The sequence below is a fragment of the Hemiscyllium ocellatum genome, chromosome 44, assembly GCF_020745735.1.
Source record: "Hemiscyllium ocellatum isolate sHemOce1 chromosome 44, sHemOce1.pat.X.cur, whole genome shotgun sequence".
In the NCBI taxonomy this organism is placed as follows: domain Eukaryota; kingdom Metazoa; phylum Chordata; class Chondrichthyes; order Orectolobiformes; family Hemiscylliidae; genus Hemiscyllium; species Hemiscyllium ocellatum.
The window spans coordinates 6,941,409-6,962,528 of NC_083444.1; the positions used below are offsets into that span (position 1 = coordinate 6,941,409).

At 49.3% G+C, this 21,120-nt stretch overlaps 1 protein-coding gene across 1 annotated transcript in view; it reads right to left on the bottom strand.

The window, feature by feature from the left end:
- Positions 1 to 15,488, bottom strand: part of LOC132835343 (AP-1 complex subunit sigma-1A) — a 35,125-nt gene extending 19,637 nt beyond the window's left edge. Inside the window, exon 1 of the mRNA XM_060854788.1 lies at positions 15,385 to 15,488. Coding sequence (XP_060710771.1) covers positions 15,385 to 15,387 — 3 coding nt within the window. The 5' untranslated portion in view covers positions 15,388 to 15,488. The remainder of the gene's footprint in view (positions 1 to 15,384) is intronic.
- Positions 15,489 to 21,120: the final 5,632 nt, after the last annotated feature.

Genomic DNA, 21,120 nt, shown 5'->3' on the forward strand with positions numbered 1-21,120 from the left:
CCTCACCCTTTCTTTACGCAGAGAGTGGTAAGGGCGTGGAATGCCCTACCTGTTAATGTAGTCAACTCAGCCACATTAGGGAGATTTAAACTATCCTTAGATAAGCACATGGATGATTTTGGAATAGTGTAGTGGGACGAGCCTGAGAAGGGCCTGTTCTGCATGTATTGTTCTCTGTTTTATGTTCTATAGTACACAGCATACATTTACATAGCAACAAAACGGCGAACAAGCATCACAAGACTCGTCATGAAGAAGGGAAGAAGAGTGAAGGGAGAGACACGTTAAGGGATGTATTCGAAAGTTTGGTCAGAGCTGGGTTTTAAAAGGAGGGAAAAAGCAGAAGAGTTAGATAGGGAAACCCCCGAGATTTTAACCCTGGAACATCAAACACTGAAAAGGAAATTACAAAAAGCAATTCTAACAAGGGTCGAGAGAGACATGGATAAGGTGAACATTTGTTACCCAACTGTACTTGAACAGAATGGTTCATTGGATCATTTCAGAGGGTAGTTAAGAGTCACTTACATTGTTGAGAGTCTGGACACCATTAGTGAAGTGAAACAGATGGAATTTTACAACAATCAATAATAGTTGCCATGGTCACAGTCATTGAGACTAGCTTTCTAGGTATTTACTAATGAATCTGCTCAGAGATGTTACGACACCCCTCTGGAGCAGTTGGGACTTGAATCCAGTCTCCTGGCTCAGGGGTTGGGACACTACACATCAGCCCAAGATTAGCTTTCTATCCCAGATATCTTGATTTATCAAATTTTATCAATGAACTGAATTTAAATTACAACAACTTGAAATGGTAGAGCTCGATCCCATGTCTCCAAGGCATTAGACTGGGCCTCCAGGTTATTAGTCCAATGGCATAACCACAACACCAGTACCCTTCTGATTTACTGACCTGCCTATTATCATTTTCCAGTTTGTGTGAGCTTCTTGTGCATAATTTGGCTGCCATGTCTGCTACATGACCAATGAGGTTAGTGTGTTTGGTGGACTGTTAAGTGCTGAGGCTACGGAAGGTGACATGTAAATTGAAGTTCCTTCTTTCTTTTCCCCACAACACCTTCATAAATTCTCTCATATATAAATTACATCAACACATACAAAAAAACTAGCACGCTGCAATATAGCAGAAGCTGCAGAACATCAATCGGGCTTGGGTTGAGAAGTGGCAAGTACCATTTTCCCCACTCAAGTACAATCACCATCTCAGACCACTTGGCCAGTCATACCCAACAAGGTGGCATCCAACAGAGAATCAAACCATCATCTTTTGACAATCAATGGCACTACCAGTACTAATCCCCCATCAATATCCTCGAGTTTCGCATTGATCAGAAAGTGAACCGGGCCAGACAGATGGCTACAAGATCAGATTGGGGACTAGGAATTCTGTGGCCAGGAACTCGACTTCTGACTCACCATTGCCATCTGCAAGACACAAGACAGAGGGGTGATAGGATACGCTTCACTTGCCTGAGTGCCACACCAAATATTTGATAAGAGCTGGTCGAGTGCTAAAGGGTCTGGGTCTGGGGCAGATGGTGAAGTAACTGATGAGTGAAACATATATGACTTGATCCTCAATCTACTCATCATAGATGCATCTGTCCATGACACCATCAAGCAGTGATCACTCCTACTAATCTTCATTAAGACAAAATTCCATCTTCACACTGAGGTTACACTCCATGTTGTATGGCATGACCGCTGTGTTAAATGGGACCGATTTTAAACACATCCAGCAACTCAAGACTGCGCATCCAGGAGGTACCATGGGCTATGAGCAATACAATCTGCAACCTCATTGTCCAGTATATATCCCACTTTGCCATTACCATTCAGCAAGGGTTCAATGAAGAGTGCAGGTGGTCATGCCAGGAGCAGCACCAGAAATAGCTAAAAATGAGCCATCAGTGCGGTTGGTACGGTGGTTAGCACTGCTGCCTCATGTGCCAGGGACCCGGGTTCAATTCCACCCTCGAGCGACTGTCTGTGTGGAGTTTGCACATTCTCCCTGCATTTGGGTGGGTGTCCTCTGGCGCTCCTTTCATAGTTCAAAGATGTGCAGGTTAGGGTGGATTGGCCATGGTAAATTGTCCACAGTGTCCAAGGATACGCAGGCTAGGTGGATTAGCCATCGGAAATGCGGGGTTACTGTGATGGGGTGGGTCCGGGTGGAATGCTCTTCGGAGGGTTAATGTGGACTTGATGGGCCAAATGGCCTGCTTCCACATTGTAAACCTTAGCGAGTTTTGAGAAGATTTGTAGTTCAGGTTGAGGCTCTGGATGTAGGTTTGCTTGCTGAGCTGGAAGGTTCATTTTCAGATGTTTTGCCACCATACTAAGTAACATCATCAGTGAGCTCCCAGTGAAACCTTCACCAGAGGCTCACTGATGATATTATGGTAGTGTAATGTCTGAAAACAAACCTTCCAGCTCAGCGAGCAAACTTACATCCAGCTCTGTAAAGATTCTATGAAATTTGGTGAAACTGCGATACAGAATTGTGTGTGTCAAACAAGTATCAGCAGTAAGTGATTGACAGAGCTAAACAATTCCACATTCAACCAGTCAGATCTAACCTTTCTAGTCCATTGGTAGACAATTAAACAACCCAATGATGGGGGAAGCCCACCACATCAGTGCAAAAGATGAGACCAAAGCCTTTGGAGCAGTCTTCAGCAAGAAATGCTGAGTGGATGATCCATGTCAGCCTCCTCCAGCATCACAGACACCAATCTTAAACCAATTCAATTCACTCTACATGATAGGAAGTAACTGTTGAAGGCACTGAATACTGCAAAGGCTATGGGCCCTGAGAATATTCCAGCGATAGTACTGAGAATTGGGCTCCTGAAATCTCTACGCCCCTAGCTAAGTTTCAACAGTTGTTACAACATTGAAATCTACCCAGTAATTGGGTAAATCACTCAGATGTCCAGTACACAAACAAGCAGAACAAATCCAATCTGGCCAATTACCACCATTCTCTGGGTAGAAGGATTCTTAACTTCCCTATCAATTTTATTAGTCTTTATTCTATATTGGTGTGTCTCAGGTTTGGACCCTCCCTTAACGTTCCTTTGTCAGCCTTCATCTGGGGATATTTATAGTCCCGGAACTAAATATTTCATCTTCGTGTACCCTGGGGATTCCTCAATCTTTATTCCATCCCTAATTGGAGTAGTGCTGCTTTAGGAATTACTGAACAATCTCTCCCAGTCTTCTGTTTCAAAAGAACAAAATCTTGCCCTCCCATTCTCCTGGGAATTAGAGCAATTAAAATTTGTCATCATTAGTGTAATCTTATTGCCCAACATGCAAGTGATACAGAGTAAACTCCCTTCCCAATTTGTGACAACCTCCACTATTGGGATCCCAAACTGTTCACTCCTTACAACAAGAGATCACTAATGAAATTCACTCTGTGCCAATCTACCTTGTTCTCCACTGGGACTCAGAAGCCAGCACTATCCAGTCCAATTCTTGAGCACAGTAGCCAGCACACAGCACAGCAGGTAACACACTCATGTCTTGGTCAGAAAGTTCTGGCTTCAAGTCTCATTCCAGAAACCTGAGCACAAACTTGACCTCAAGTGAAAGCAAAACTTCCCACAGCACTATTTTGAAGAGGAACAGTAGAGCTGAGGAATGTTCATCCTTCAAACAACATCACTCGAAACAAACGGTATGATTTTTCAGACATTGCTGCATAGAAATTAGCTGTCATGTTTCTGCAACAGTGACAAGACTTCCAAAAGTACTTCACTGGCTGTTAGGGGTTTTGGAATGCTCCAACCTTGTGAAAGTCTCTATAAGAATGAAATATCTTAAATATTCTATCTAAATAACAGTGTTTGTGAAGACTTGGAATTACACAGTCATAGAGCACAGAAACAGACCCTTCACTCCAACTCGCCCATACTGACCAGATATCCTAAATGAATCCAGTCCCACTTACAAGCACTTGGCCCATATTCCTCTAAACCCTTCCTATTTATATAGCCATCCAGATGCCTTTTAAATATTAGAAATGTACCTGCCTCCACCATTTCCTCTGGCAGCTCATTCCATACATGCACCACCCCAAAAAGTTGCCCTCCATGCCCCTTTTAAATTTCCCCTCTCACCTTAAGCCTATGCCTCTAGTTTTGGACACAGTACCAGGAAAGAGCTTAATGTCCAACTAGAAAAATTTCACTTGAATTATTGAATCCTGACAGAGCAGAAAGAGGGCACTAACCATCTAAATTTTATCCCACTCAGACCCAGCCCTAACTCTGTAACTCGATTGTCCATGGCTTATCCACCTAATCTAAACATCCTTGGATTTTGGGAGGAAACTGGAGCACCTGGAGGAAACCCATGCAGACACTGGGTCCCTGGCACTGAGAGACAGTGGTGCTAACCACTAAGCCACCAGGCTGTGCCACTCCAAATCACTCCCAACCCTCAATCTCTCACTGTAACAACTTGCATTTATAAAAGTGCGTTTGATGTGGAAGGACTCCCCAGGGATACAGTCAGAGGGGTGCTGATTAGTTGGAAAGTTGACTTAATAGTTGAGATGTTGCCATGGAAGAAGTGATAAGAACTATTAGTTCCCCAAGCTAACAGGTCATTCAAAAAAAGTTCATGGGTCGCTGCGTTATGAATGCATGTTGCTTCCAGAAAGCTCAAATGGGCCATGCTACAATTTCAACCAATAATCCAAAGTTGGTCACCGATCAGCATTCTCCAGATTGTTCAGCAAGTACTGCCCATACACAAAATCCAATGACAGACTTTCCGCTCTGAGGCTTGCTCGCACAGGCTGATTGAGCAGTCTCTGTGCTTTGCTCTTCACAAAGACCCAAAGGAACACAGGGTTTGATTCAATTGGCCAATCGCTGGTAAATACAAACAATTGCCCAATTGTAAAAATTAAGAAGTGCTAATTTGCATGAGCAAAGAGAGATGGGAATAGAGCAGAACCAAGGCTACTCTTCTTGACAGACGCGGTGCTCACATCTGAACATTTATTGTCTGACCCCATTGCAGATGCCTCAAGGCATCAGCTCTAAGTAGGACAGAGGAACTATTTCTGGTGCATGTCTCACTAGTTCAAGTCCACTTTAATTTATTGCTACCTCCAGTTATAACTTCTAGGAGGGTTTCAATTCACAGATGGTGTCCATCAAGCAACAGTCCAATTTATCCCTCTGTGACCTAGAAGATAAACATACTGTTGTGTGCGAAACACAGCTGAATAGCCCATAGCAAACAGAAATCCCAAACGGCGTAAGTAGGTCTCACAACTTGCTTGATTGCCTGGGGACTTCGTGGAGAATTATATACACGTTCTCCAGGGGAGGGAATGTTTGGTTCAAGGTGGGGGGGCTGGGTTTAGGACTTGCAGGTTTGAAGGATTTTCTCCCCTCCAAAGGTTCTGCTTGAATGATACCTCTTAATCTTGCAGATGAATGATAAAGCCAAGCACAGATTACATTAGAATGGTTTTGGTACAAAAGGAGCTGAAGGTTATTATTAAACTGGAGAGAGGAATAGTAAAGATTTACCAGGATGTTGCCGGGAATGGAGGGTTTGAGTTAGGAGAGGCTGGGACTTTTTCACTGGAGCATAAGGGTTAGGGGGTGACCTTACAGAGGTTTATAAAATCATAAGAGGCATGGATAGGGTGAATAGCCAAGGTCTTTTTCCCTGGGGACAGGAGTCCAAAGTTAGAGGGGCATACGTTTAGGGTGAGAGAGGGGAAAGATATAAAAGTAACCTAAGGAGCAACGTGTTCACACATAGGGTGGTGTGTGTGTATGGAATGAGCTGCTAGAGAAAATTGTGGAGGCTGATACAATGACAACATATAAAAGACAACTGGATGGGTATATGAATAGGAAGGGTTTGGAGGGATATTGGCCAAATGCTGGCAACTGGGACTAGATTAATTTAGGATATCTGGTCAGCATGGACGAGTTGGACCGATGGATTTGCTTCCCTGATGTCCAATTCTCTGACTGTTTCTTTTAAATACATTTTTATTGGAATAATAGATTTTTTAATATTACAAAACAATACAAAAAAAAGTTAAAAACCCAACCTACCCCCATGTACCAATGTATAAACATATATAGAAACAACTCTCTGACTCTAATCTTTACTTCAGATGCTTATAAAAATAAATCAAATTGCTCATTAAAGCAATGGAGGACCAAAGGTGGGGCAGTGGGAAAGAGCAGGCAGTCTTCAGCTCCAACAATAACATTGGAAATCAGAGGACAACAGCAAATGGGATGAAGGGAGGGTCTGGGAACTTGCATATAACATAACTGGATAGATTGGGTGAAGCTGACAGGAACCGTCAAGAGAGAGGAGGACAAACAAGACTGACAACGGAACGGAAGGAAGAGCTGATGGGAGCGAAATGGGAAAGGGGGCGGGAGACAGCTTGCACAGAGCATAAACGCAGCCTTACGACAGATGGGCCGAACAGCCTGTTTATGCTCTTGCAGACTTGAAGCAAACACAGGAGGAGCCTTTGTGCTTAATTCAATTATCTAGTAATTATTTTAATTTTTCATGGGTAATTACTATAATAAAGCTACTGCTGGCATTTGGGCTGTTGCAAACTGCTTAACTGTCGTTCTGCAGTGCGTGGGCTGAAAATATGTGAAGTTAGCTGAGTTGAGGGGCAGATGGTTGGAAAGTTGAGAGTCAAACTGCATGGAAACAGACCCTTCAGTCCAACTAGTCCATACTGACCATAATCCCAAACTAAATTTGTCCCACAAGACTGCGCTTGGCCCATATCCGTCTAAAGACTTCAAGTGGGCGGCACGGTGGCACAGTGGTTAGCACTGCTCTCTCACAGCGCCTGAGACGCGGGTTCAAATCCCGACTCAGGCGATTGACTGTGTGGAGTTTGCACGTTCTCCCCATGTCTGCGTGGGTTTCCTCCGGGTGCTCCGGTTTCCTCCCATAGTCCAAAGATGTGCGGGTCAGGTGAATTGGCCATGCTAAATTGCCCGTAGTGTTAGGTAAGGGGGAAATGTAGGGGTATGGGTGGGTTGCGCTTCGGCGGGTCAGTGTGGACTTGTTGGGCCAAGGGCCTGTTTCCACACTGTAAGTAATCTAATCTAAAAAAAAATTCATGTACTTATCCAAATGTCTCTTAAACGTTGCAACTGTACCTGAATCCACCACTTTCTCTGGCAATCCATTCCACACACAAACTACTCAGTATGAAAAAATTACCCCTCATCTTTTTCAAATCTTTCTCCTCTCATCTTAAAAATCTGCCTCCTAGTGTTGAACTCCCCTACCCTAGGGAAAAGATACCTGTCATTCACCTTATCTAATGTCCCTCATGATTTTATAAACCTTATTAAAGTTTATAACCTCAACCTCCTACTCTCCAGTGAAAAACAGCCCAGCCTATTTTTATATCTCAAACCTTCCATTCCAAACAACATTCTGATAAATCTTTTCTGAACCCTCTCCAGTTTAATAATATCCATCCTATAACAGGGTGACCAGAACAGGACACAGAACTGCAGAAGAGGCCTCACCAACATCCTGTAGAACCTTAACCTAACATCTTAATGCCTATACTAAAGGTCTGAGCAATGAAGGCAAGCATTCTAAACACCCGAACTACCTTGTCCATCTGTGATGCAAATTTCAAAAAGAATTATGCGCCAGAAGATTAAAGTAGTCTAGAACAGGACCATTCAGCCCCTAATGCTCTTCTGGCTGATTTTCTACCTCAGTGTGATCTTCCCATACTATCCCCAAATCCCTCAATATCAATAAAAAAACTATACTTCTTCCTTGAATGCATCCAATGACCAAGTTTTCACAGCTCACCAGGATAAGAAATACTACAAATGCCACTCAGTGAAAACATCTCTCCTCATCACAGCCCTAATTGTTTCATAGGAACATAGAAATTAGGAGCATGAATAGGCAATTCAGTCCTTCGAGCCCACTCTGCCATTTAACTTGATTGTGGCTGGTTTTATCCTGGTCTCAACTCCATTTTACTGCCTGCTCCCCCTAGCACCTTATACACTTTTCATCACAAACATACTTATTTCTTTCTTGATTCTGCTTCCACAACACTTTGGGCAGTGAGTTCCACAGATTCACAATCCTCTGAGAAGTCGTTTCTCCTGATCTAGTTTTGAACCTATCTCCTCTCATACTATATCTATGACCTCTTGTTTGAGACGGTCCCACAAGGGGGAGGATTTGTTCAACATCCACCTGATCAATCCCTTTTAGCATTTAACATACCTCCTTCAGATCCCCCCTCATTCTCCTGAACTCCAGTGAGTACAAGCCTAAGCTGTTTCATCGGGTCCCCATGTCATTAGGCCAAAACCAAGTGTGGTATCAACAAGGGCTTATATAATCATAACAGCACTTGTTTCGCATTCCCCTCCCCATTCACATGTTACATTCAGGAGTGAGGCTTTCAAGTCCAGATGGTTTTATTAATTGAATGTAAATTTAGGGATGGCACGGTGCCTCAGTGATTACTACTGCTGCCTCACAATTTCACCCCCGGTCAACCGTCTGTGTGGAGTTTGCATGTTCTCCTGGTGTCTGCATGGGTTCCTTTGGGCGCTCCAGTTTCCTCCCACAGTTCAAAGATGTGCAGGTTAGGGTGGATGTCCATGTTAAATTTCCCATTGTGTCCAGTGATGTGCAGGCTGGGTGGATTAGGATGGAAATTGCAGGTTTACAGGGATTGGTGGGGGGGGGGGGGGGGGTGCGAGTCATTGCTGAGTTGATGGCTGAATGGCCTGCTTCCACACTGCAGGGATTCTATGATGAAATTCCACCAGTTGCCATGGTGGAACTCGAACCTGTGATCCCAAAACGTTAGCCTGAACTTTTCTAGTGACTTCATCACGTTGCCACCCACTCCCCACAATCTATGTAATTCAGGTGTCATTGGGCAAGAAGCAATATCTGTTGTCTGTCCCCAGTTGCCCTGGAGAGGTTGGTGGGGATTAACATTTCTGAACCATAGCAGTCCAGGTGGGGTAGCGCACCTACAGAGCTGTTAGGGAAAGGTTGACCCAACAGTCTTGAGAGAAGGCTTTTTAAGAATCTTTCTCATGCAATCGCGAATAGGATAGGAAAAATCAATGAGAGGTGAATTGTTTGGAACATAACATGGAGCAACCCCTGGAGCCTGTCCACCCATTTAACATGATCAGAGTGGATCTTATCAAGGATTGATATTGATTAGATTATTGTCACATGTACCTAAGGACAGTGAAAAATTTTGTTTTTGCATACAGTACAGGCAGATCATAGCATATAAAGTGCATTCGCGTTGTAGAACAGAGCGAGAAATACAATGTTATGGCTGCAGAGAAAGTGCACAAAAAGTGAGATCACCATTAATTTCAAATTTGAGAAGTCTGATTCAGAAGTCTGATAACAGCAGGGAAAAAGCTGTTTTTGATTCTGTTGGTCCAAGTATTTAAGCTTTAGTATCTTCTCCCTGATAGAGGTTGGGAGAGATTATAACTGGGGTGGCAGGGGTCTTTGATGATGTTGGCTGCCTTCCTGAGGCATCTCAGCCACAACTCCACTTTCCTGCCCGTTCCCCATTACCCTTCAACCCCTTTTACTAAATTAAAAATCCCCATCTTCTCCTTAAATTGCTTGCTGGCATCCACCGCAGTCTGGGGGAGTGAATTCCACAGATTCATGACCCTTTGAGAGAAGTATTTCCTCATCATCTCTGTTCCCCTCATCCCTAAACCACAACCTCTTGTTCTAGATTACCTCACATCTGTGGTAAATGGCAGTTAGGTCAACAGTAAGGGGGCAAAAGTATAAATCTGAATGCAACAGAATTCATGACAGGGTAGTAGACACTTTCTATTTTTAAGTGGGCTCTTACTGTGCATCACTTCCTGTATCCCCAACAATACTACAGAAGTACTTGGGTTTAAGCAGGCTATTATACCACAAATTGAATGCATGTTTTCGAAGGGAAAATAGCTGGAGAGAGACATGTTTGGACAGAGAATTAAGGAGGCTGCAGAATATAACTGATGAGAGTTCACATTAACAATCGAGAACAGGTTGGGTAGGTAGTCAAAGGCAGCAGGGAAGTAAATGGATATGGGCACAGGGTGGGGACGAGGGATTAGGTTACTGCTGAAACAGAGGATAAACACAGACAAACTGCAAACGTGGATCAGTCAAGCCCAAAATGGCCTGATTATATCTGATTAACTTTAACCTTGACACTTTTAGTGCATAGGTGCCAATGTCAACCACAAATCGACACAGATCCCAGGCTCGAACAAACACAATGAATGCTGGAGAAACTCAGCAGGTCTGGCAGTGAGAAAAAGAGTACGAACATGAGCATCCAGCGTGGTTTTAAACTGGAAATGTTTTAATTATTTATGTCACCCCCCACCCCCTGAGTGGAATGGGGAGGATGGGAAGGAACGAAAGGGTGGGGATTGGTTTGGGGGGCAGGGGTGAAAAATTGTGGGAAGGGGAGGAGTGCAGCATGAGGGATGGGGCACATCCCACAATCCAAGGCAGCAGTGGGGGGTGAAGATGAGGATGGTGGTGGAGTTGTGGGGGGGTGGGGGGGGGGGGGGCGGGGAGATGTTATTACGACATTGGTGGTTGGGGGAGGTGATTATGAGGGTGGTGAGGGGTGGGATGGGAGATGTGCATGGTGGGAGGGTTGGGAGAGATGAGGGTGTTGGTGGGGGAGGAAGAGATGAGGGTGGTGTTGGTGGGGGAAGGGAGAGAGAGAGATGAGGATCGTGGTCAGGGAGAGGGAGATGAGCATGGTGGTCAGGGAGAGGGAAATGAGGGTGCTGGTAGTGAGTGTGAGGGAGAGGGAGATGAGGGTGGTGGTGGGGGGGAGGCGGAAGATGAGGTGGTGGTGTGGGAGATGCGGGTGGTGGAAGTATTGGGAAGGGAGATGAGCGTGGTGGTGGGGTAGAATTGAAGATGAAGGTGTGGTGGTGGGGTTGTGAGGATGAGGCTGGTGCTGGTGTGGGTGGGGATGAGGATAGTGGTGGGGTGAGGATAAGGGTGATGCTGATGTAGGTCAGGATGGGAGGGGGGTGTTGAAGACAAGGGTAGAGATGGTAGGGGTGAAGGTGAGTGGGGAAGGTGGAAGGGGATAAAGAAGAAGGATGGGGGGCAAGATGAGGGGAGTGGTGGTAGGGGTGAAGGCAAAGATGGTGGGGGGGGTCAAGGGTGAGGGTGCCAGAAGTGGGCAAAGATGAGTGAGTGTGGGGTGTTGAAGGCGAGGGTGTGTGTGTGTGTGTGTGTGTGTGTGTGTGTGTGTGTGTGTGTGTGTGAGAGAGAGAGGGGTTGAAGGCGAGGGTGTTGGGGGGGCTGAAGGGGAGGGTGTGGAGGGGCAATTATGCAGGTGAGGGGGGCAAAGATGAGGAGTAGGTATGAAGTTGAGGGTGTGTGGAGAGTGAAGGTGAGGATGTGGGGGGGGGTTGATGGTGAGGATGAGGGTGTCGGGGGGGGTGTGATGGCGAGGGTGCCGGGGTGGGGTTGATGGAAGGATGCCGGGGGGTAGAGGGGCGATGGCGAGGGTGCCGGGGGGGCGCAATGGCGAGAGTGGGGGGGTGGTGGGGGGGCGATGTTGAGGGTGGGGGGGGTGAAGGCGAGGGTGTTTGTGTGTGTGTCTGTGTGGGGGGGGGGTTGAAGGCAAAGGTGTGTGTGTGTGTGTGTGTGTGTGTGTGTGTGTGTGTGTGTGGGGGAGGCAAAGGTGAGGGGAGTGAAGGTGAGTGTGTGGGGGGGTTGAAGTGAGGGTGCGTGGGGGGGTGAAGGTGACGGTGTGGGGGGGCGATGTTGAGGGTGTGGAGGAGCAACGGTGAGGAGCGAGTGTGAAGATGAGGGTGTGGGGGGGTGAAAGCGAGGGTGTTGGAGGGGGGCTGAAGGTGAGGGTGTTGGAGGGGGGCTGAAGGTGAGGGTGTTGGGGGTTTGATGGTGAGGGTGTGGAGGGGCGATTATGCAGGTGTGAGGGGCAAAGGTGAGTAGTGAGTGTGAAGTTGCAGGTGTGTGCGTATGTGGGGGGGTTGAAGGCGAGGTCGTCGGAGGGTGAAGGCGAGGGTGTGGGGGGTTTGATGGTGAGGGCGTCGGGGGTTGAAGGTGAGGGTGTGTGGGGGGGTGAAGGTGAGGGTGTCGGGAGGGGATGAAGGTGAGGGTGTCAGGGGGGATGGTGAGGGTGTCAGGGGGGTGATGGTGAGGGCAGGGTGTGAAGGTGAGGGCATGTGGGGGGGTGTGGAGGTGAGGGCGTGTGGGGGGTTGTGTGGGGTGGGGGTGTGTGTGGGGGGGGGGGGGGGGGGGAGGGTGTGCGTGGGAGGCCGAGGGTGTGTGTGTGTGTGTGTGTGTGTGTGTGTGTGTGTGTGTGTGTGTGTGTGTATGTATGGTGGGGCAAGGGTGAGTGTGGGGGGGGGGGCAAGGGTGAGTGTGGGGGAGGCCAGGGTGAATGTGGGGGGGGGGGCAGGGTGAGTGGGGGGGGGGCAGGGTGAGTGTGGGGGGGGGGGCAGGGTGTCTGGGGGGGCCAGGGTGAGTGTGTGGGGGGGCAAGGGAGAGTGTGGGGAGGGGGGGGGGCAAGGTGAGTGTGGGGAGGGGGGGGCAAGGTGAGTGTGGGGAGGGGGGGGCAAGGTGAGTGTGGGGAGGGGGGGGGGGGGGAGGGCAAGGTGAGTGTGGGGAGGGGGGAGGGCAAGGTGAGTAGCCGGGGGAACCAGGGTGTGGGTGTGGGTGTGGGAGTGAGGGGGGGGTGAGGGTCTGCGCGCGGGTGGAGAGGGTGAGGGTTTGTGTGAAGGGGTGAGGGTGTGTGTTGGGGGGTGTGTGAGGGCGTGTGTGTGTGGGGGAGCGAGGGTGATGCGTGGGGTGAGAGGATGTGTGTGGAGGGGGCGAGGGTGAGGGTGGAGAGAGGTGAGGGCGAGTGTGGGGGGGATGTGTGGGGGGGGATGTGTGGGGGGAGGATGTGGGGGGGGAGGATGTGGGGGGATGTGTGGGGGGGGGGATGTGTGGGGGGGGGGGGATGTGTGGGGGGGGGGGATGTGTGATTAGATTAGATTACTTAGTGTGGAAACAGGCCCTTCGGCCCAACAAGTCCACAAGGGGATGTGTGGGGGGGGGGATGTGTGTGTGCGGGGGGGGGATGTGTGTGTGCGGGGGGGGGATGTGTGTGGGGGGGGGGGGGGGATGTGTGTGGGGGGGGGGGATGTGTGTGGGGGGGGGGATGTGTGGGGGGGGGGATGTGTGGGGGGGGGTGTGTGTGTGGGGGGGGGGATGTGTGGGGGGGGGATGTGTGGGGGGGGATGTGTGTGTGTGTGTGGGGGGGGGATGTGTGGGGGGGGGTGATGTGTGTGGGGGGGGAATGTGTGTGGGGGGGGAATGTGTGTGGGGGGGGATGTGTGTGGGGGGGGATGTGTGTGGGGGGGGGATGTGTGTGGGGGGGGATGTGTGTGGGGGGGGATGTGTGTGGGGGGGGATGTGTGTGGGGGGGGTGGGATGTGTGGGGGGTGGTGGTGAGGGCGTGTGGGGGGGTGGTGAGGGTGTGTGCGTGGAGGGTGAGCATGTGTGTGTTTAGGTATGTGTGTGTATGGGGGGGGTGGCGTGTGGGGCGTGTTTGTGGGGTATGTGTGTGTGGGGGGGGGATGTGTGGAGGGTCTGTGTGCGCGTGTGTGGAGGGTTTGTGTGTGTGTGTGTCTGTGTGGGTGTCTGTGTGTGTGGGTGTCTGTGTGTGTGTGGGTGTGTGGGTGTGTGGGTGGGGGGGTGAGGGTGTGTGGGTGGGGGGGTGAGTGAGTGTGAGGGTGTGTGTGTGAGTGAGTGTGAGGGTGTGTGTGTGGAGTGTGAGGGTGTGCGTGTGTGGAGTGTGTGCGTGTGTGTGGAGTGTGAGGGTGTGTGTGTGGGGCGTGGTGAGGGTGTGAGGGGGTGATGAGGGTGTGTGGGGGGTGAGGGTGTGAGGCGTGTGTGTGTGTGTGGGGGGGGGGTTGTGTCGGTGTTTGTGTGTGTGGTGTGTGTGTGTGTGTGTGTGTGTGTGTGTGTGTGTGTGGAGGTGTGTGGAGGTGTGTGTGTGGGGAGCGTGTGTGTGTGTGTGTGTGAGAGAGTGAAGGGGGTGAGAGTGTGTGTGTGTGTGTGTGTGTGTGTGTGTGTGTGAGTGAGAGAGAGAGAAGGGGGGTGAGGGTGTGTGTGGGTGGGGTTGGGTGTGTGTGGGGGGGTTGGGTGTGTGTGGGGGGGTTGGGTGTGTGTGTGTGTTTGTGAGGGATGTGTGGGGTGAGGGTGTGTGTGTGTGAAGGGGGGTGAGGGGGTGTCTGGGCGGGGTTGGGTGTGTGTTTGTGAGGGGTGTGTGTGTTTGTGAGGGATGTGTGGGGTGAGGGTGTGTGTGTGTGTGTGGGTGTGTGTGTGTGTGTATGGGGGTGTGTGTGTGTATGGGGGGGGTGAGTGTGTGTGTGTATGGGGGGTGAGTGTGTGTGTGTATGGGGGGGTGAGTGTGTGTGTGGGGGGAGAGTGTGTGTGGGGGGGTGGGGTTGGGTGTGTGTGTATGGGGGGGTGAGTGTGTGTGTGTATGGGGGGGTGAGTGTGTGTGTATGGGGGGGTGAGTGTGTGTGTGGGGGGTGAGTGTGTGTGTGGGGGGGTGGGGTTGGGTGTGTGTGTGTGGGGGGGTTGGGGGTGTGTGTTTGTGTGTGTGTGGGGGGGGGTTGGGGGTGTGTGTGTGTGTGTGTGTGTGTGGGGGGTTGGGGGTGTGTGTGTGTGTGTGGGGGGGGGGTTGGGGGTGTGTGTTTGTGTGTGTGTGGGGGGGGTTGGGGGTGTGTGTTTGTGTGTGTGTGTGGGGGGGGTTGGGGGTGTGTGTTTGTGTGTGTGTGTGGGGGGGGTTGGGGGTGTGTGTTTGTGTGTGTGTGGGGGGGGGTTGGGGGTGTGTGTTTGTGTGTGTGTGGGGGGGGGGTTGGGGTTGGGGGTGTGTGTGTGGGGGGGGGGATCTCCGACTGAGACACTGGGTGAGATGTCTGCCCACCAGGAGAAACAACAAGATCCTGAACCCCGCCCTTTCCGGGAAAGGATCATCCACATTTGACCAAAAATCTCCCTTCTTTCCTTCGAACGTACACCCATCATCAACAGGTTCCCTCACAAAAAAAAACATCAAACCATCCGTAATGAGGCGAAAGAAGATGAGGATCGAGAGAGAACGCTTTTCGAAATTAAAGATTTAATTGGGGTTACCTGGCGACGTCGCCCTTACCTGGCGCTCAGGTGAGCGCGAGCCGGAAAGGAGCGAAGATTATTTCTATTTCATTCTCATGCCGTACAGTCAAACATTTCACCACCACAATTAGCACCTACCATATCGACGGTCTGCAATCTTCAATTTGCAATCTTTTCTTCCTTCTTTCTTTAGCCCCCACCCCAGCACCACCCCCCCCCGCCAGTGCGGCGGCAGCCGCCGCCGTCCTTCCAAACTTGCCCGCCCCGCTCGCGCCGGCCGCCGGAGCTGTCACTCAGCCATCAGCCCGGGAAAGGGGCGGGAACAGGCCAACGGCCAACTGCCGTCACCCCGCCCACGGCCCGGGGACTCGGCACTTTCCGGCATCGCTCGGTCCCGCCCCCCCCTCCCGAGAGATCGACGTCGGCGGCGGGGAAAGGAGCTCACGGACGTGCATCGGGTATCTCCGGACGCACTCGGCTCCCAGAGGTGGGGAGGAGTAGGTTGGGATACGCATGCGTCATAGCGAGTGATCCCGGGCCTCGGGTATTATCGCCACTGTTCGGTATTTTCCGCTTGGGGTTTCCCCTTCCATCTGAGACCAAGACAGGAGCGGGCTGGCGATGCGCATGCGATATAATTGCTTCTTTCGTCCCCGGTCGGCAACTTCCGCTTGTGACCGCCTCGCCAACCTTTCGCCACTCGTGGGAAGGAATGGAGAGGAGCATGCGTTCGACAGAGAGGCTCACAGAGTTTCCCGTGGATTTCGGATATCTTCGACCGCGCTCGGTAATTTCCGCTCAGCCCTCATCGATGAGGGTGGGCGCGGACATGCGCATGTGTCGTAAGGAGCGGCCCTCGGCAGTTCTCGGAGATGTCGGGTATTCCCGGCAACACTCGGCAGTTTCCGCTGAGCCCACCCCTTTCACCATTCATCCCCCTCAAAGCTGTCAGGAGATACGCATGCGTAAGAATGTGCAGCTGCTTGACGTCATCCATGAACTCGAGTCTTTCCGATTGTACTCGGTACTTTCCGTTCAGCTCCCATCCTCTGCCTCCACCACAGAAAATTCCATCTCATATTTTTCAATCTTTCTTCCCTTATTGCATCTTGCTTTGTTTTATTTCATTTCCTGGAGGTACAGGACCATTTCATAAATACGAGGTCGGTCTCTTAAAATGACTGCACGTTGATAGAGAGATCAGGCACTTATGGGAAGGACCATCACCTGATAGTACGCCATTTTACCAAGGAATGGTTTCCAATCTCAGCTGTACAAGGCGAGCCATGCTCTGTCTGTCGTGTGTAGTCAACCTGATGTTGACTGTCAGTCCAGTGTGGTCAACCTAATGCTGAACCTCAGTCGCGTATAGTCAACCTGACATTGACCATCAGCCCAGCGTGGTCAACCCAATGTTGACTCTCAGTCGTGCACAGTCAACCTGGCATTGACCATCACTCTGGTGTGGTTAGCATTGACTTGCCCCTTACTTTCTCTGGTGCAGCACTCATTAGGCATTGCCTCATTCTGTGCTATGGCTCCCCTGGCAATGACCCTTGCTGGGTTATCTATCTTTCCCAGGCACTGATTGTCACTTGCATGTGGGTGTGGCTGCCACTGTATCTCACTGAGGTGCTCTGACTACTGACTCAAGGGATGTCAAGAAGGTGGCGCGTGGTTGGAGCAGGGCATCAAGATGCAAAGATCCTGTGTATAAAAGGGTCAAATAGGGAAGGTGTTGCATGGTCCCTTTAAAAGAGGGTGGTTTTTTTTCTGTGCTTGCAGTTAAAACAAATGTCTGGCAGCAGCTTGAGCTTGCTAATACACAGAGCACTCAAATTGAAACATTTTGTATCGAAATGCTGGGCAACACTTTTATCGAGGCAAGTGGGTTTTAAGTTTAAGTTCATCGCCAAACCCTAACCATCCGACACCTAGAGGAAGAACGCCTCATCTTCCATCTTGGGACTCTCCAACCGCATGGGATTAATTTGAATTTCACCAGTTTCGTCATTTCCTCTCCCCCACTTTAACTCAGATCCAACATTCCAATTTAGCACTTCCCTAATGGCCTGTCTTACCTGTCCATCTCCCTTCCGACCTATTCGTCCCATTCTCCTCTCTGATCTATCACCATTACCTCCATCTTTATCTACCTATGGCACTCTCAGCCACCCTCTGCGTGGAATATTTGCCCCTTAGGTCCTTTTTAGATTTTTCCCCTCTAACCCTAAACCTATGCCCTCAAGTTCTGGACTCCCCCACCCTGTGGAAAATGCCTATTGTCTATTTACCCTATCCATGCCCCTCATGATTTTATAAGCCTCTATAAGGTTACCCCTCAGCCTCCGATGCTGCAGGGAAAATAACCCCAGCCTATTCAGCCTCTCCCTGTAGACCTGACAGAAGGATCAGCAGAGAAGACACAGAAAGTTCTGGAAGACAGGTAGTCGGGCTGTAATTTTGAGAGACTAAATTCTATTGTTTCGTTATATAAGTGGGTCATGTATTTATTGGAACAGCAAACCATTAGAACCTTGCATTCTTCAGGAATAGTTAATAGTGAAGGGGAATTGTTTGGTCTGTTAATAGTTTAGTTAATTTGTTCATTGTTAAGAGTTTGATAAGTAAATTGTTACTTGTGGATTGTAAAGTAAGCATCAGGGATTTCTTTTACTTAACCACACGAAGTTGCTGAAAAAAATGGATTGCACCCTTCTCTCAGATTAACAGATTAACTCTTTTTAACAGATTATTGGGCGAGGTGCTCCCCTTTTGGTGAGTTGTTTTTGGTTCTCAGAGGAAGAGGGTCAACCTTTGCTTTATAACTGCATCGCCCAATGACAATTGGCAGCAGAATCGCTTCTGCCTTGCCTGAGATCTGCATGTATTTTTTTGGGAACAATTTCCCTCTATTAACCCTCCAAAGGCCAATGAGTTAAGACATTAAGAAGCAGAGTATGAGAAGGGCAAAAATTCTTTTGATGCAGCAAGATACTGTGATCTGCAACGCATTGCTAGTAGAAAGACAGAGAAGCAGATTCAACAGTAGCTTACAAAAGGCGAATTGGATAAATATTTGTAAGGAATCGGGGGAAAAGCAAGGGGAGAGGGACTAATTGAATAGCCCTTTCCACAAGCCAGCACAGGAACTATGGGCTGAATGGCCACCTATGCTGTATCCTGTGAGTCAGTGACTGAGCCTGGGACCTATTAAGACCAATGTAGCACAACCCATCACTGGGTTAAGCTGCCAAACCATTGAAAAAGCATCCAAATTCAAAATGAGAACTGGAAAAACCCATCAGCTCAGGCAACATCTGCTAATGGAAATGAGGAATTGTGATGTTTTGGGTGCGTACTCTTCATCAGAACAACTAGCAGTAACCCTAGTCTTGGCACCAGACCTGTCAAAATAATGTAATTTACAACATTGAGGGCAGTCCTGAAGACTTGCAGTTCCCATTTAAGTGGGTTTGTGTTTTCCAATGCATCTCGCACGCATCCCTGACAATGGCGTTCAGGAGGAGATTAACTCTGGGTGCATAAATCAGATCAGGAAGTAAGCAAGATGTGCAAATGGAAATGGGAGGCAGCTTTTGTAGCTTTGCACAGTGGAAACATGAGGCCCAACCAGTCTCCTCCTTCCAAGATGGAGGTACAGTAGCAGCATAATGTGCAGGCTCTTCAGCCCAGGAGTTCATCAACTCCATGTGCTTTACTTTTTTTTTATCTTTCCATGTCTTTTCTTTCTTAATATTCCCATTTATTCTTGTACCTCGCCTTCCTTAAATGGCATCACAGCCCAGGCCCAGTGATGAAGTGGCTTCCAACAATCCGGAATGGCGCCAGGAGGTCTCATCCCATTGTGGAGGTCTGATCTTGGCATGGAGGTCGCAACCTCACTTCCGATGTAGCGCCTGGGTCTTCCAATGGCCCATAGTGGAGGTCACGGCACAGTGTGGAGGTCTCGACTAGGCCCAGTGTGGACGTCTCAGCCCTGTATGGCAGTCTCATCACGGCCCGGTGTGGAGGTCTTGCCTCGGTCTGCCTTGGAGGTTTCGGCCCGGTGTAGTGATCTCAGCCCAGCATTGTGTTTCCGGCCTGATGTGGTGATCTTTGCCTGGCTTGGCATTTCCGGCCAGGAAGGAGGTCTCAGGCCAGTGTGATGATCTCAGCCTGGCTTGGCATTTCCGGCCTGGAAGGAGGTCTCAGGCCAGTGTGATGATCTCAGCTTGGCGCGGCATTTCCAGCCCAGTGTGTTGATTTTGGGCTGGCTTGATGTGGCGACTGTGGCCTGGCAGGGGAGTCTCGGCTCAGCGTGGAGGTCTTGCCTTGGCCTGCTGTGGAGTTTTCGGCTCTGCCCAGAGGTCTCGGCCCATCCTGGTGGTCTCATCTTGGCTTGGCATGGAGGTCTTAGCCTGGTGTGGCATTTCCGACCTGGCGTGGATGTCTCGCCCTGGACCGGCATGGTGATCCCGATCCAGAGTGCGCGGAGCCAGCCTGACACAGTGGTTCTGGTTTATTTTTCCAGTGGACCTGGAAATCAGGAGTCGTTAACGGAACTCTGATTTTTTTTTTGCTTTTTTATGACTTTACTCATTAGACACGGTGGTATGGCAACTTATGAAACGTTTCTCTTTATTTTTATGACAATAGACAATAGGTGCAGGAGTAGGCCATTCTGCCCTTCGAGCCTGCACCGCCATTCAATATCATCATGGCTGATCATCCTTAATCAGTATCCTGTTCCTGCCTTATCTCCATAACCCTTGATTCCACAATCCCTGAGAGCTCTATCCAACTCTTTCTTAAATGAATCCAGAGACTGGGCCTCCACTGCCCTCTGGGGCAGAGCATTCCACACAGCCACCACTCTCTGGGTGAAGAAGGTTCTCCTCATCTCTGTCCTAAATGGTCTACCCCGTATTTTTAAGCTGTGTCCTCTGGTTCGGCATTCACCCATCAGCGGAAACATGTTTCCTGCCTCCAGAGTGTCCAATCCTTTAATAATGTTATATGTCTCAATCAGATCCCCTCTCAGTCTTCTAAACTCAAGGGTATACAAGCCCAGTCGCTCCAGTCTTTCAGTGTAAGGTAATCCTGCCATTCCAGGAATTTACCTCGTGAACCTACGCTGCACTCCCTCAATAGCCAGAATGTCTTTCCTCAAATTTGGAGACCAGAACTACACACAGTACTCCAGGTGTGGTCTCACCAAGGCCCTGTACAGCTGCAGAAGAACCTCTTTGCTTCTATACTCAATCCCTCTTGTTATGAAGGCCAGCATGCTATTAGCCTTCTTCACTACCTGGTGTACCTGCATGCTTACCTTCATTGACTGGTGTACAAGAACACCCAGATCTCTCTGTACTGCCCCTTTACCTAAATTGATTCCATTTAGGTAGTAATCTGCCTTCCCGTTCTAGCCACCAAAGTGGATAACCATATATTTATCCACATTAAACTGCATTGGCCATGCATCTGACCACTCACCTAACTGGTCCAGGTCACCCTGTAATCTCCTAACATCCTCATCACATTTCACCCTGCCACCCAGCTTAGTATCATCAGCAAATTTGCTAATGTTATTACTAATACTATCTTCTATATCATTAACATATATTGTAAAAAGCTGCGGTCCCAGTACTGATCCCTGCAGTACCCCACTGGTCACCGCCTGCCATTCCAAAATGGAGCCGTTTATCACTACACTTTGTTTCCTATCAGCCAACCAATTTTCAATCCAACTTAGTACTTTGCCCCCAATACCATGCACCCTAATTTTGCTCACTAACCTCCTATGTGGGACTTTATCAAAAGCTTTCTGAAAATCCAGGTAGACTACATCTATTGGATCTCCCTCGTCCATCT